Source organism: Daktulosphaira vitifoliae, unplaced genomic scaffold (genome assembly GCF_025091365.1).
Source record: "Daktulosphaira vitifoliae isolate Bord-2020 unplaced genomic scaffold, ASM2509136v1 Scaffold_4, whole genome shotgun sequence".
In the NCBI taxonomy this organism is placed as follows: Eukaryota; Metazoa; Arthropoda; class Insecta; order Hemiptera; family Phylloxeridae; genus Daktulosphaira; species Daktulosphaira vitifoliae.
In genome coordinates, this window is record NW_026099575.1 from 28,572,427 (window position 1) to 28,587,287 (window position 14,861).

General features: G+C 24.1%; 1 protein-coding gene across 3 annotated transcripts; it reads right to left on the reverse strand.

Moving 5' to 3' along the window:
* Positions 1-922: 922 nt before the first annotated feature.
* Positions 923-7,185, reverse strand: LOC126906194 (cytochrome P450 4c3-like). 3 transcript variants are annotated; one of them, XM_050686556.1, is made up of 8 exons: positions 6,824-7,185; positions 5,203-5,420; positions 4,747-4,941; positions 2,403-2,652; positions 2,038-2,323; positions 1,755-1,831; positions 1,479-1,668; positions 923-1,398 (listed from the first exon to the last, which is right to left on the reverse strand). In XM_050686556.1, exons 2-8 carry the CDS (start codon positions 5,415-5,417, stop codon positions 1,067-1,069), a joined length of 1,545 nt encoding a protein of 514 aa, XP_050542513.1. In that variant the 5' UTR covers positions 5,418-5,420; positions 6,824-7,185; the 3' UTR covers positions 923-1,066. The 3 variants fall into 3 exon arrangements, with proteins under 3 accessions (XP_050542513.1, XP_050542514.1, XP_050542515.1); XM_050686557.1 differs by lacking the exon at positions 6,824-7,185 and adding an exon at positions 6,331-6,474; XM_050686558.1 differs by lacking the exon at positions 5,203-5,420.
* Positions 7,186-14,861: the final 7,676 nt, after the last annotated feature.

Genomic DNA, 14,861 nt, shown 5'->3' on the forward strand with positions numbered 1-14,861 from the left:
AAGGATACTACATGTAAACATTATAGAGTATACTTTTAAATCATTCTTTAAATTTACTAAATTTTCATGGCCAATTTTTTCTGACGTGTATGAATTAAGGATATTTTGGTCGTAATAACTTTTACTGTGTCATTTTCCTGTGAATGATTGCATTAGTTTGTCGTTCATTATCAAATTTCAACCAATCTTTTGTCTAATTAATTTAAACCTCTTGTGCCTTTTTATGGTGAAATTTACGTAATTTAAAATCAACTAATTTTGATGGTCATTATTATCCAAACAAATAGTTAATGATTCTGATTTGCTATTTATATTTATTCCAAAGTATCACATTGATAAACTACTTGTTTGATTAAAATTACAGAAAATGTGATGAACAATTTAAAATTTCTCTAATCCTCTTAGGATTAAACTAATTAGAAAATAATAATTATTTCCTATTTAAGGCTAATTATTAGGCTTAAATATAAATAAAATAATATCATGTAATTTCAGACGTATATATATTTAGATGATTAGCGTTCACATTAACACATAATGTATTGTTGTTAGATATATAATTTTTTTATGCTTGTAAAGCATTTAAACTTTTTTTAAATTGACGTCAACTAGCGAATTATATACTCATATTAAAACTTTTCATTTTCATTAAATTTTAATAATATTTTCTTTAATACACTTTAATGGCATTTTTACGTCATTTATGAATATTAGCAAGGTATACAATAATGTCTAGCTAACCAAATAACTAGTTACACAAATCAGAAATATTTTATAAGTATAAATTTTAATTTTTTTTAGTGTTCGTTTAATTTTCTATGAATATTTTATATAAAATTTAGTTATAAAAACGAGGTAATGAAAAATATATTTTTATATATTACTATACAATTCTAATATATAAATATAATAATTACGTTCATCAAATTATATTAAATTTATTTAAGAATTATTTTTATTTTATTTTGTTTTAAACATTTATAAATAACAAAAAAAAATTTTTAATTATTTTAAAAATGAAAAAATCATTAATTAAAATAAAATAGACATGTAAATTTTGATACAACTATAACTTCCTGTGCTTTATTTTCACGTAACAGCCATCGACAAAAATTAATAAACCCGCAAAAGCTGTTTGAAGTTTATCTGGTGTAGGACAATTATCAGAAGGAGAAAAATGATAAAATCTGACAAGTGTAGATATAATTGTTTTCATTTGAACCATTGAGTATTTTATACCAGCACAGTTTCTAAAACCTCCACTAAATGGAATAAATGAATAAGGATGACGCTTATGACAGACATCAGGTAAAAAATTATCTGGATTGAATTTTTCTGGGTCTAGGTATAATTGTGGATTTAAATGCACAATAGTTGGTAAAATAGAAACTGTGGAACCTAAAATATTTTGATTTTAATTTGTGTTATTTAATGAAATCACTTAAATAAATCATAAAATAATAATCTTCAAATAATACCTTTTGGGATTATATATTTTCCTATTTTTGTTTGTTTTGAAACTTCTCTTCCTATGTAAGGAATTGGAGGGTATAGTCTTAGAGTTTCTTTAATAATACATTCTAAATATTTCATCTTACATAGATCTTCATAAGATGGAAACTTACATGAATCATCACTGGAATATATTTCATTTAACTCTTCAACCAACTATATAGCATTACCAAGATACAATATAAAAATTTTATTTCGAAAAAAATATTTCTATTTAAGTTGTATATTTAATTTCACTTTACTTTATTTTGTACGTCCTGATGATGAGCCAACATAAACAATGAGCACGCAATCCCTATAGAGGTCGTATCTTGTCCCGCTAAAAAAAATGTTTAATTATGATGATAAAAGATAAATTCTCCATTTTTATCTAGTATATTGAAAAAAAGGACTTATTCGACAGTAAATTCCAAAAAAAAATCTAAACGCGTGAAATATAAAATACGTGGGTATCTTATAGTTTTGATCACTACTGTATTGCCTTTAGAAAATATTAAGTAAATTAAAAGTAATTAAAAAAATTACCAAATATTGCATTTATAACGTTATCTCGAATTTGCTCATAAGATAACATATCATTATTCTCTAATAAGAATTTAATTAATGTTTTATGATTTTTTTCATCGTCATGACTTCCTTCAATATTTTTGATATTTAAGTTATTGTCTAGTATTTGATTTTGTTTAGTCACTAAATCATCGGTAAATTTCTGTATTTTACGTGTGCTTGCATCGTGTTTTTTTTTCCACTTAGACATGCGGAATAATATTGGAGAGATAAACCAGGGATTAAATATTCTATATGACCACACCTAAAATTTAAATTAATTGAATGATTATTATTGAACTCTCCATTGTGTACCAATCTGTTGTCAGGATATTGCGTGTTACATTTTTTATGACTTTTGCATTTTCTAAAAACACGTGTCTTGAATTTTTCTGAGCACTAAAATTTTCTCCTATAGTTGTTCGTCCAAAAATATCCATTGTTGCATTATTGATTGCTTCGCTTATTTCACAATTATAAGAATTAACATCTCGTTTTTTCATTAATATTTGGCCTAAGATCAAAGTTTCTTCAAAAAATATTGGTATAAACAGCTTAACAAACGAAATTTTTAATGCATCTACAGCCTTCTTTCTGAAAAAAAAGTAGTAGATTATTATAATAAAATATTTGTTAGGTTATAAATTTATCTATACGTAAATTTCACCATTTTTATTAGTAAAATTTTATATTAATGATTTTATTTATTTTGAATACACTACGAAAAAAACCTGAAGTACAATTCCTATAAATTTAGAATTCTAATGACCAAACTTGAAATTTTTCATTACTCATATGTAAGGTAAACATAATTAAGGTAGATACTCTAGTATAGTGAGTTACTTGAATATTTCATCATCAAATTACTTAACATTACTTATAATGTTAAGTGATAAAAAAAACAAATTATTTCTACATTGGTCTTATACTTCAATAATAACACAATGTGAGAAATCTGTAATTAAAGTCAGTTGTAGATATTTGTTGTAGGCTAAAAGCTATGAAAGGTTACAAATATATTAATGTATAATTTTATGGACACAACGGAAAATGTACCTTACGTGGCGCCTAACAAAAATAAATGAAATGGGTAAAAAGAAAATAAGATATTAAATAATAAAAATGAAACTTTATGTATTAGGTTCTATTATGAGTCTACACAAAAAAAAATATTCTTATTAATCTTGTATAACTAATTGTTCAAAAAAAATTATACACGTAAAAACATAATTTTGTATCAAATGATCGTTGAGTCGTTCACAGTTGATGTACAACTGACAGTAATTAAAATCACTATCATAAGAAACGTTTCGATGCAAATCTGTAGACAGCGTTTAATTTTAAAAAATTGGTGGAATATTCCAAAGGCAAAAATAACTTTAATTTTTTGTTCTACTTCGACAGCCATTTGGACATAGAAAATAGGTTGTCGGTACAAATTTTTTTTTTGAACTTCTAGTACATAAAATAAGCTTTATTTTAACATATATTTAAAAGACGCAGATTTCCTGGAACATTTTCAAAAGTTAAATTAAAAAGTTCTACTTTTTACCGACAGAAGCACCTAGAATACTCGAGCCTTTGAGAGGGGTTTAAGGTCATTTGAAATGTACAGAAACAATGATAATAAAATTATTTATCACACACAGGACAATTTAATATACAATGATACGTTTAGTGGCGTTCAAAGCATCAGAGAACTTGTAAGAGTGGAGAGTGGTAGTACATAATTTGATATCTGCCAACCTGTTCTTCAATGTAGCATTTATGACACAGATATCGCGCACTAACTCATTACAAATTATCAAACACAAAAATATTAAACGCCATCGCAATTCTATATATATAAGAAATTAAATTAATTTTCTAAACTTGCCAAAAAATTTTATGTAATGTAAAAAAACTTTACATTTTAAAACTTGTTTAAAATAAGAAGCAATACTCAATTAACTATCTGTCTGGCAAATTTCATATCAAAATATGAAAATATGTAATAATATAGAATAATATAGAATAATTTGTCACATTCATACACAGTGTCATAACTCTAGGAGTGATAAGGGGAACTTCAGCACCCACAGATTTAGTACCCACCCTAAATTTTCATACCTATAAATTCAACTAAGAATTTTTATTTAAAAAATGTTTTATCGATTTTTTTTCTTATATTTCATTACGTTTACATTGTATTACTGTTATAACAAATAGAATCGTTATTTTAAGTAGCTCGGTTATAGAGTCATCTTTAAACCGCTATCATTAATGAAGCCATTAAACATTATATCATTATATACCTATCTATATTATAATGATAGGCTGGGGGTGTAGCAATGTGAATCTTACATAACTTAACACCTCTTGGATTTTCGCTCTATTAGTGCCACTTTTTATATTGTGTATATAATTGTATGTAAACAATTTGCGTTTGATTTTTGTAAAAATTAATTTATAAAACTAATAAAAATTAATTAATATTTTTACTGTATATAAATAAATAAAAAATTAGATAAATAAAAAATAATAATTTTAAGAAAATTCATAAATGATTACATTTTTATAAGGCATTTAAAATCAATTTAACCAACATTCCAATGACGATTAATTCCAATGGCAAAATAATAAAGGTTCCATATTAAACAGTAGTGTCTATGTTAATAATGAAATGAGCTTAATATTTTACACAATTACCTGTACTTTCTCCATAAAGTAATATCTTGTTCAGTAAATAATCCATTTCCGAATATAGAATCCTTAATTATTACATAGTCTTTTGATTTTTTGAAAATTTCAGGATTATTCAGGACTTCTTTTATTTCTTCAGGATCAAAAATATAAACGAATAAATGATTTAACATCCATGATTTACAAGTCGAAAATTGAGAACTATCAAACATATTATTTGATTATCTTAAGACACTTATTAATACAATATTCTTATTATACATAACGATAAGATTTTTTGTAGTAGTACAATAAATTGTTTCTATTATTCATAATATGTTATTTCAAATCAATCTATTGGGATCTACTAAAGTACTAAAAAAAAAATTCAATATACATGATTATTTATTTAATTTTTCAAAAACCCCGAAATTATTGAAATTCCTAGCCCTTTTAAATACTTTCAAAACCTTAAAAACTTACGCTTGACCAATTTTCAACATATTGGGAAGATATTTTTCTGGTCCTTCAATATAAACTTGTATTATTCCAAAAAAATGCCCTTTTATACTGGGTATTACATTACCCAGTATTATATTTTTGTAGTTGGTTAATAATTCATATAAAGTTATCACTATCAGTGTTAAAAACACTAAAATATAGGTAGTATTTACCATGGAAGTTATTTCTAACAACATTATCTGCAATTAAATGAAAGTTAGTGTTACTTAAATGGATTAATGTTATAATTAAATAAGTTTATAATTAAATCAAACAATCATAGAACAAAATTTTGTTTTTTTGGTTAAAAATTATTTATTTTCTCGATAGACAATTACTATATTATTTTATTTATTAAATAAAAAATAGCATAATTTTAATCTTTTTATAATTGATCCTTATACTGTATGCTTATTAAATTAATTATCATTATTCAATAATTTATAAAACGTATTTTATGATCTTGTAAAAATTGTTAAACTTGAAAACTTGGATTCATTTCTACACTTGGTATCTAAATATACATATATATATATTTTTATGCGTTTAAATAAAGTTTATAGAACTTTAATTTATAAGTTTATAGAGCATGAGAACCAATCCCTAATGACACACCACAAACTATTGTTTTGTCAACAATTTCAACTGCTAAATGTGCCTAGGTAGATTTTCGAAATGCTCTTATTAAATATTTAAACATTTAAATTAAAAAAATAAGAAAGATTAAGTTATTTTTTTAAATAAGTTTCTAATGAAAGAGTTAGATAAAAAACACCAAGTGTGAATAAGTTTGTTAATCCGAGAGAGCACAATCGCTCTTTTATAGGCCTGTTTTTGAGGGGTAAAATTGATGTTTTAGATTTCAATTAAAAGATGCCTCTTATTGGTAAGTCAAGTAAACTTAAAGGGACACGTACGCAACCTATTATTCTACTATTTCGATTTAATATTAAAGGCAAGCGTTGGTGTTTTGTATCTATCATCTCCCATAATAATGTAGTTTGTTACATTATATTTTATTAGAAAAATCATCATTATAAACAAAATAAAATTATAAGTGCTAAATATCTATTACAATTAAAAGGAAACTTAGCGACCCTTCAAATGTACTTTAGTGGTTATCCAAAAAAACTGTCGAAAATTTGTAAAATTAGTTTATGCAATACATGATCAAAAACTTTCAAATTAAAGTCTGCATTGATGAGACAATATAAGTCTTATACAGGCTATATCATGTTGTATGATAGCCATGTATTTTCCGAGTACTGTGTAATTATAATTAATTAAAAGATTTTATTAAATTATATATATATATATATATATTGATAGCCTTATCAATATTTCCTTTTGTACTTCTACTACTTTTTTGATCATAAAAAAAGCTGTACAAGCCTAATGCGATTTTGATTAATTCTTATTATGCATATAAATGTAGTTCAAATATTCCTGAAATTTGTTTTATCTTATTACTATTTAACTCTTACAGATATAACATTATACAATTTTTATACCTAACAAATAGATAATAATAAACAATTACATTGTAAACATCGAAAATAATTATATAAGTGATATTTAAGTACAAATAAAATAAAATATTTACTTTAAGTGATATTTTGTCAATGTCTTCAAGTATTATAACAACACATTGATCAAAACGGAATATGTTGCAAAGATTTTTTAAACAATTCTAACGATATTTATCGAAAGTCCGTGCAATAAATATAGTCTTTTATAAATGTTTGATTCATCTTATCCTGTGCTTTAACTAATCCCTACTACTATTATTTAAATAATAAAATCAAGATATAACATGCACTCTCTAGTAATGTTTGATTTATGACAATACGCTACTTATGTTGAAGTGATGCTCTTACAAAATTTATTGATCTGGACAATCGCCCGATTTTCCTGCGCTTTAAAACGGCCTAGTTGATAATAACCAGTTTTTGATTACTAATAATAGCATACATAAAGATTTAAGAGTTAAAAATCTATATTTTTCACACGTATCAATAAGTTTTCAGTTTATGTAAATTAGGTGAGATAAACATTAACTAACACCTTTCGGTCATAAATCTGACTAAAAACAGCATTAATTCATTTTATACTTAATATTTTTTTTCAATATTTGTGCACTGTTATAGTCACTTTTTTTAAAGTGTGTTCGTGTTTTCAAAATACTTACATATTTATACATCTATATATTATACAAGGTTGGATGCTAACGTGTTAAAAAGTTACAAGTTAAACTTTTTAATTAACTTATGTTTTTTTTTGTACACTGACTTAACCGGTAACTTACATAAGCCCATCGTTGAGTAACTTTAACTTAATAAGTCACTTGGTTTTTTTTATATGTTTAGTTAGAGTTCAGTAATTATTACTTAACTCGATTTAAGTCAAAAAGTCATTCTTAGTTCATAAAGTAATTAGGAACTTAACTGAGTTTAATCAAGGGACCTATTTTTTAAATTTTACTTGGGGGCCATGATATTTTTTACTTTAAAATAACTTTTGTTTGCTCATCACTTTTTCCTAACTGGGTTGCATAGGGTTGGCCCATCTCGAGATAATATTCTGAGGCCCAAATAGTTCCTTAACCGTTGCTGTATTCTTACTATATAGTTAAATGATAAATAAATATATAAATATATATATATAAGAACCACGTGGATGTATTGATAATGAAGAGAATAATAACATTGACAAACTGACGTGAAATATTTGATAATCATTTTATCAGATATGAAGTCCTGCATGGTGTGACGAAATGGATCATTCAGTTGCATCCTGAACGCTAATGTTTAACTGAACTTTTTACTATTGGTTCCCAGATAGATAACAATAGGGGAAACTAAACAGTGATACACATATTGCCCCTACACTTTTCCCTATGCCAAAATTAGATTACGTTAGGTTGACAGAGCTCATGCAAAAACCTTCCATATTGTATGGTATAATAGTTGGGATAGAGGCTAATGAAATGATGCTGATCATCACCAAATTTGAAATAATCATATACTATAGTATTAAATAAATTTATAATAGTTAATATTTAAATGTACAATAATTTTGTCTTATTTTATGATAGCGTTCATAAAGAAAGACTAATTTTTTTAACGGTGCCATTTCATCTTCAGCCATCTTCATTTAATATATCTTGGTATGTAGTAGTAATCATAAATTATTTCTACTCAATAATGAGCAATTAGATTTTACATTATGAAACAACTTTATGATAATGAATTTTAAAATTTATCATGAAATAAATATATCATTTTCCACTTTTGCATTACCAATTTTGTTTACGCCAAAAACTAGTACGACAAATATTAATAATGAAAAACAAGTTTAATAGTTTACTAAATTTTGGCAAGATCTATTATTAAATATAATTGATAGCAATTCTACGAAAGAATATTAAACGAAAATTTAAAGTCTCATTATATAAAATCACCTATTTGTCGTTAACGGGTTTTGGTTAGAAGCCAAAATTTAAACTCATAAATATATTTTATACGACGTCAGCTAGAATAAAGAGGTTTTAAGAACTGAAAACTAAATAAAATAATGATTAAATTTTAATTTCTAGTTGAAACTTACTTATTTTGAAAGATATATAAAAATGAAAATTTTTTATATAGTCTATATTTCATTTCCTTTGAATGAAAATTCATTAGACTATATTTTATTGTTAATTATTGTGTTATTTCATTTTCTGAAAAAAAAAATTTGTATTATTAATTTATTAGTGTTTATTACAACGTAACTTATTTTATATTTTATAATTTATATTTTATATTTATAGTTAAATTATATCTATTAATATTGATCATTTTTAAAATTATAACTGAAATCATCAATCATAAATTCAGTAAGAGTAACATTCAACATTAAAATTTATTTTTTATGTTATTGAATTAATCATTTAATGGTTATTGCTAGTTAATTAACACTTATTTAGTTATAAAGTTGGTATCACTGAAACCGAACTATACATTTGTTTAAATTAAAATCTAAATAATACAATATTTAATTTAATCAGAAAAAGTTCTTCTGTTGTAATAATAGTATTAACAATACAAAAATTATGTAATCATCTTAATACTTACATTATTATGTCATGTTATTATTAGTCATATTATTGTGTATTGAAAAAAAATATTGTTAACTTTGATCACAATTAAATATTGTGTCAAAAAAATATCTGGAAACGCTAATTATGTTGATCCGATAATTGAATTAGAAAAAGTATAAAAAGACGGGTTAACGAGGTCTTATAAAACGCTGTTATTTTACGGTTAGCCATTGCTCTGGATTCTTGGTTATAGATATGTATATATGTGATAATATTTATTTTCTTTGGTATTATGATAATAAAGAAAACCTTAAAACACTGATAAAAAGTAATCCATAAAAAAAAGTATTAGGTTTAACATCATAAAAGTCTCCACTATTCTAAAATCTCTTCAAACAACTATATATATACTGATATATTGTTTGTTCATTATTTTTATATTTTTGAATTATAACACTACGCGTAGAATATTATTATTTAAAACATCATATCCCAGTAATTTTTCATTCATTCAACTTACAACTAACACATAATTTATAATGAACTTTTATTACATTCAGTACAAAATTCTGTATAAACAGTCAAAGTATCAAAGATTTTTAATGAGAAGTTATAAAAATATCATATTGAAATAATAATTGTAGATCAACAATTCAAAACGTGTTATTGTCATTTTTATCAAAATTGAGCGATATTAAAAATAAGAATCAAATATGTTAATTCTAATTATGTGATATCACGTAATATTTCCCACATCGAAAGAATACAACTGATATTGTCCTAAGCCAGGTTTCCACGACTTGTCGTGTACTTGTCAAGTACACCAATAATTGTATACTTGTCATGTCGTCCAATTATTAACAAGTAGAGCCTTTCCATGACTGGTACACTTGTACAAGTTATAAATAAAAGCCAAGTATACTAATCTTACATTTGAATAAAATGACAAGTACTTAACAAGTACACAAGTGTGCACCAGTGAACTACAAGTGTAAACTCGTCAAGCTATTAATTTCTTTGATTGTTTCACATCTACCGACACAATCCACGAAAAACCTCAAAGTCACCAATAATTGTACAAGTATAATGTTCGGACGGTTTGATAAGTATACACAAATGACAAATCTTTGGCAAGTACACCAGTCGTGGGAATTCGGCATTATGTAAAAGATGTTAAATCCACAATATTTTACAAAGCTACTTCCCATACTAATAGTATGCAAAACCATTTTCTATTTATCATAACATGTTATTTCCAAATTAATCAATATTCCTAATTGCAAATTTTAAACAATTTATTTATTCTGATTATTTGATTGTGCACTGATATATCTGTGTTATTACTTTTTAAATAAACAAATATTCGTATTTTACTAAAATACCATTCCATTAAGTATAGTGATTTCTATTATCGAACTTAGCAATATTATTATTTATGTTGGTTATCATTGTATTATCACAATGAAATTTATTTAAAACTATTTTTTAAAGTGATAGTTTTATATTATGTTTCTAATATTATGATTTCAATTACAAAACTTTATAAGTATAAAACTTTTAGCATATAGGCAATGCAGCTAAAAAGGTAAGTAAAATAAACAACTTAAATGTAAACATTTTCTTTTTAATTTATTTTTGAGATAAATAATACCCTGGTTTCAAAATATCATTTTACTGATACCATCAATAAATTTTGAGTATTAAATATTCTGTAGCGTTTTGAAGTTTGTGAAAATTTAAATTTTCATGTATTATTTTACGGTATTAAACATTGAAATACGTATTGAGAAATGGACAGAAGAAAACGCTATCTTTTCATGATTACTGTGTATACATATGATGATAATGTGTATACATTACAAACTTGGCATTAATACCATGATAAGAAATTAGATAAGGCAATTATTACTTATCACTCTCATTCAAAAGTATAAGTCATTTTCATGGAAAAAGTTACACACCTCCAAATTATAGTAATCACGAAAAGATAGTGATTTCTTCTATCCTTTTCTCAATACGTATTTCAATGTTTAATACCGTAAAATAATACATGAAAATTCAAATTTTCACAAACTTCAAAACGCTACAGAATATTTACTACTCAATATTAATAAGATATTTTTTTACTAAAATTTTTCTTAAATTCTACTCTACAAAATAGCTATCTTAAATTTTTTTTTTTACATTTTATTTAAAATTTAAAAATAAATAATATTTTTAATTAAATGTAAAAAAATTAATTATTGAGATATAGCTATGAACCTAACGTATAACTTTTATTTTTAATAAAATCAGCTAAAAATATTAACTGGATCAAAAGTTATTTAAGTGGTCAGTGAGTGGTGGGCCACCCTGTATATCAACGAACATACTGTTATATAAATGTATATATACTTTGTTACATTTATTTAAAATATTATAGACCTAGAAATCAATTTTAAATCATCGAATTATTTGAATAAGTAATTTAATGTAATCTTTCACAATACCAATTAAAACTATATTTTACAAATATATTTTTACTATAATTAACGATATTCATGATTAATGTGATCAAAATTAAATCGGAGCTGGAATTTATCAAGAAGATATAGGATAAATATGTCAATTAAATATATTTTTTCTAAGATATTAATGTTAATTTTTCTGAAAAATAGTTCCATAACTAGATTTAAAACATTGTAACGCTTAATTGTTTAAGTACCTCAGAGTATTAAAAAAATAAAAAGTTAATATTTTTTGTTTAAATTTACTAAGCAAAGTAATATTATATAAAAACACATTATTTCCAAAATTGCATCAAAACGCTTTATTCTCAAAGTTAATTCAAGTCGAATTATTGTGTCAAAACTTGAAAAAGTAACTTATTAAATAACAAAAAAAAAACATCTTAAATTTAAAAAAACGTAAATATTATAATATTAAAAAAAACGGTAGCATAATGGGGTCGCGACACAATATGGACGTGGCATAGTTGGGACAAGTATATATACAATGATATCTGACAGTGATTAAAATCACTATCATAAGAAACGCTTAGATGCAAATCTGTAGATAGTGTTTAATTTTAAGAAATTGGTAGATTATTTCAAAAACAACAATAACTCTTATTCCCTTAATTTTATCCCGATTAGTTATTTGATTTATAATTATAATATATGAATAAATAATAATTATAGTAATTAAATTTAGTGTGAAACTGATATCCAATAATTTAGTATTGTAATTATTACGAAGATATTATAAAAATAATATAGTAGTTGTATATTTCTTTACTTTTAACGAGTATAAAACTTTAAAAAGCTTGATGCAATACTTTTAAATAAAAAATGTTTGTTACTTATAATAAAGTTATAAGTTTTATATACTGGACTACAAGGAACTTTCAACAGAAACAAAATTATACTTTTTGTGATGTTTTCAAATGTGTAATTAGACTTTTTCTATCACTTCTAAGTTTTAATATTATTACTTATTATTAAAATCTAAGTATTTACATATAAAAAAAAAATAATTATGAACAAAAAAAAAATTAATTATTACCAAAACTTTTTGCTCAATTTGCAAGTTTGAAATTGACATCATGAAATAGAGAATTTTATGAGAATTAAAAAAATTGTATCGTTAAGATTAATATGCAGTCAGCAAATTTTATAATTACTATTTATCGTAATTGTATCAGAAAAGCTCAATATTTTTTTGCATTTTTATCGTAATAAATAATTTAAATAGAAATAATAGTAATCATTTCCTAGTAACTTTTGGTGTTTAAAAAAATCCTACAACTGAAATATGAACTGAATTAATTTTGATGATTTACTTTAACTAAAAAAACTAATCAAAAACAAGTTGTTAAAAATATCTACTCAATATCGTATTATAAAATTTCATTATAATTGTAAAAATCCATTATTAATTCAGGAGAAACTAACAATCATTTTTTTTAGAAATGATTTATATAAATACATGTTACCAAAAAATTTTGAATATTATAGTCTAGTAGTAACACACAAAAAATAGAGTAGAATATTATTAAATTACAAAGTAAAATGATTTAATTTTGTAATTGAAACCTATCATATCGAACTTGATTCTTCAGCAAATACTTTGGAAACATTAGAAATGAATGATTTTAATTGTCTGTATGGAGAACATGGGATAAGTAACTGTTTAATTGATAAATTAGAATTTTGTTTCAATTTTTGAAGGTAATATATTCAAATAAATACGTATTGTAAACATTTGACGTATCGTTGAAAAAAGTAGGCCAAGTTAGAGCAGAAAAAATAAATGATAGTCACAAAAAAATACTTTCTCAGCTTTGCATCGAAGCTAAAACCTAAAGTATAGTAAAATAATTTTAATATGAATAAAAAATTTCTTCTCGCGAGGGGTGACTACAATGATGGCATCCTTGATCTTTATTGAAGTTATTGAATCTAAATGAGTTGAAAATTTATTCTAACTTAAAAAAATTGTAAAAAATTCCTTGCCATACACGAGTTGGAACCTAATACTCCAAGCGCGTAAAATATAAGTGTTACCGACTCAGCAACCGTACGTCACTTCCATCGACTGAAAATTAAGCTAGTTCGAATTTCAAAGTTATTTTTCTCTATTTAAAAAAAAACAAAAAATTTAAATAAGTTTAACATTCTATGCTATATCAATTTGATTTGTACAATATTTATGAAAATCAGTGTACTCCCCTTGTCAGATATTTTAAAATAAAATAAAATACAAAACCCAGAATTTTAACACAAAAATAGCATATTTTTAAATACGGTAGTCAATTTCACCATGAAGACAAATCCAGAGGTCAATTTTTTTTTTCAAATTAAAGTATATTACATAATCTTTAATTTAAGATATACAGGGTGATTTTTTTATCATAACCCACTCAATTACTTGCAGAATAATAATAATTTAAACATTTTTTTTTTTTATTATCTTTAGTTGCACATTATTCTTGAATTTTTAACTATGTAATACTTTTTAAGATCATCCCTTATGCCTTGGAAGGGGGTCAACTTTGTTTTTTTAAATGGTAACACATATTTTTAATTTAATAAAATGTTTGAGTTTTTAATTTAATAGTAAATGGCATTTGAATTTTTAATATAACTTTATTAGCTTATTAGATATAAACATTTAAAGTTTCAAAATTTTGAGTTAATATACATGTATAATACACATAGAATTGTAAATACAGGTAGCTAATTGGATTTTTATGACATTGCTGTCTCAGTCACGGATTGTTTATTATCAATTATGATTATCAATAGATATACTTTCTGTATTGTCAGTTAGTGTATTTATAAACTCATAACAATGTGCCTTACTACAATTGATAATAACAATGCTGTGTACCTGCTAATATCGATGTTATAAAAAACCAATTAGCTACCTGATTTAAAAAATCACCCTGTATATAAAAGTGTCAGTAATTTCGGAACACTTTCAAAACTTAAATTGAAAATGTCCTAGTTTCAATACGCATGTTTAAAGTTGTGACTCTCTTGTATAAAGGAATATGATCCTAATTAAAAAAGAAAAGTTA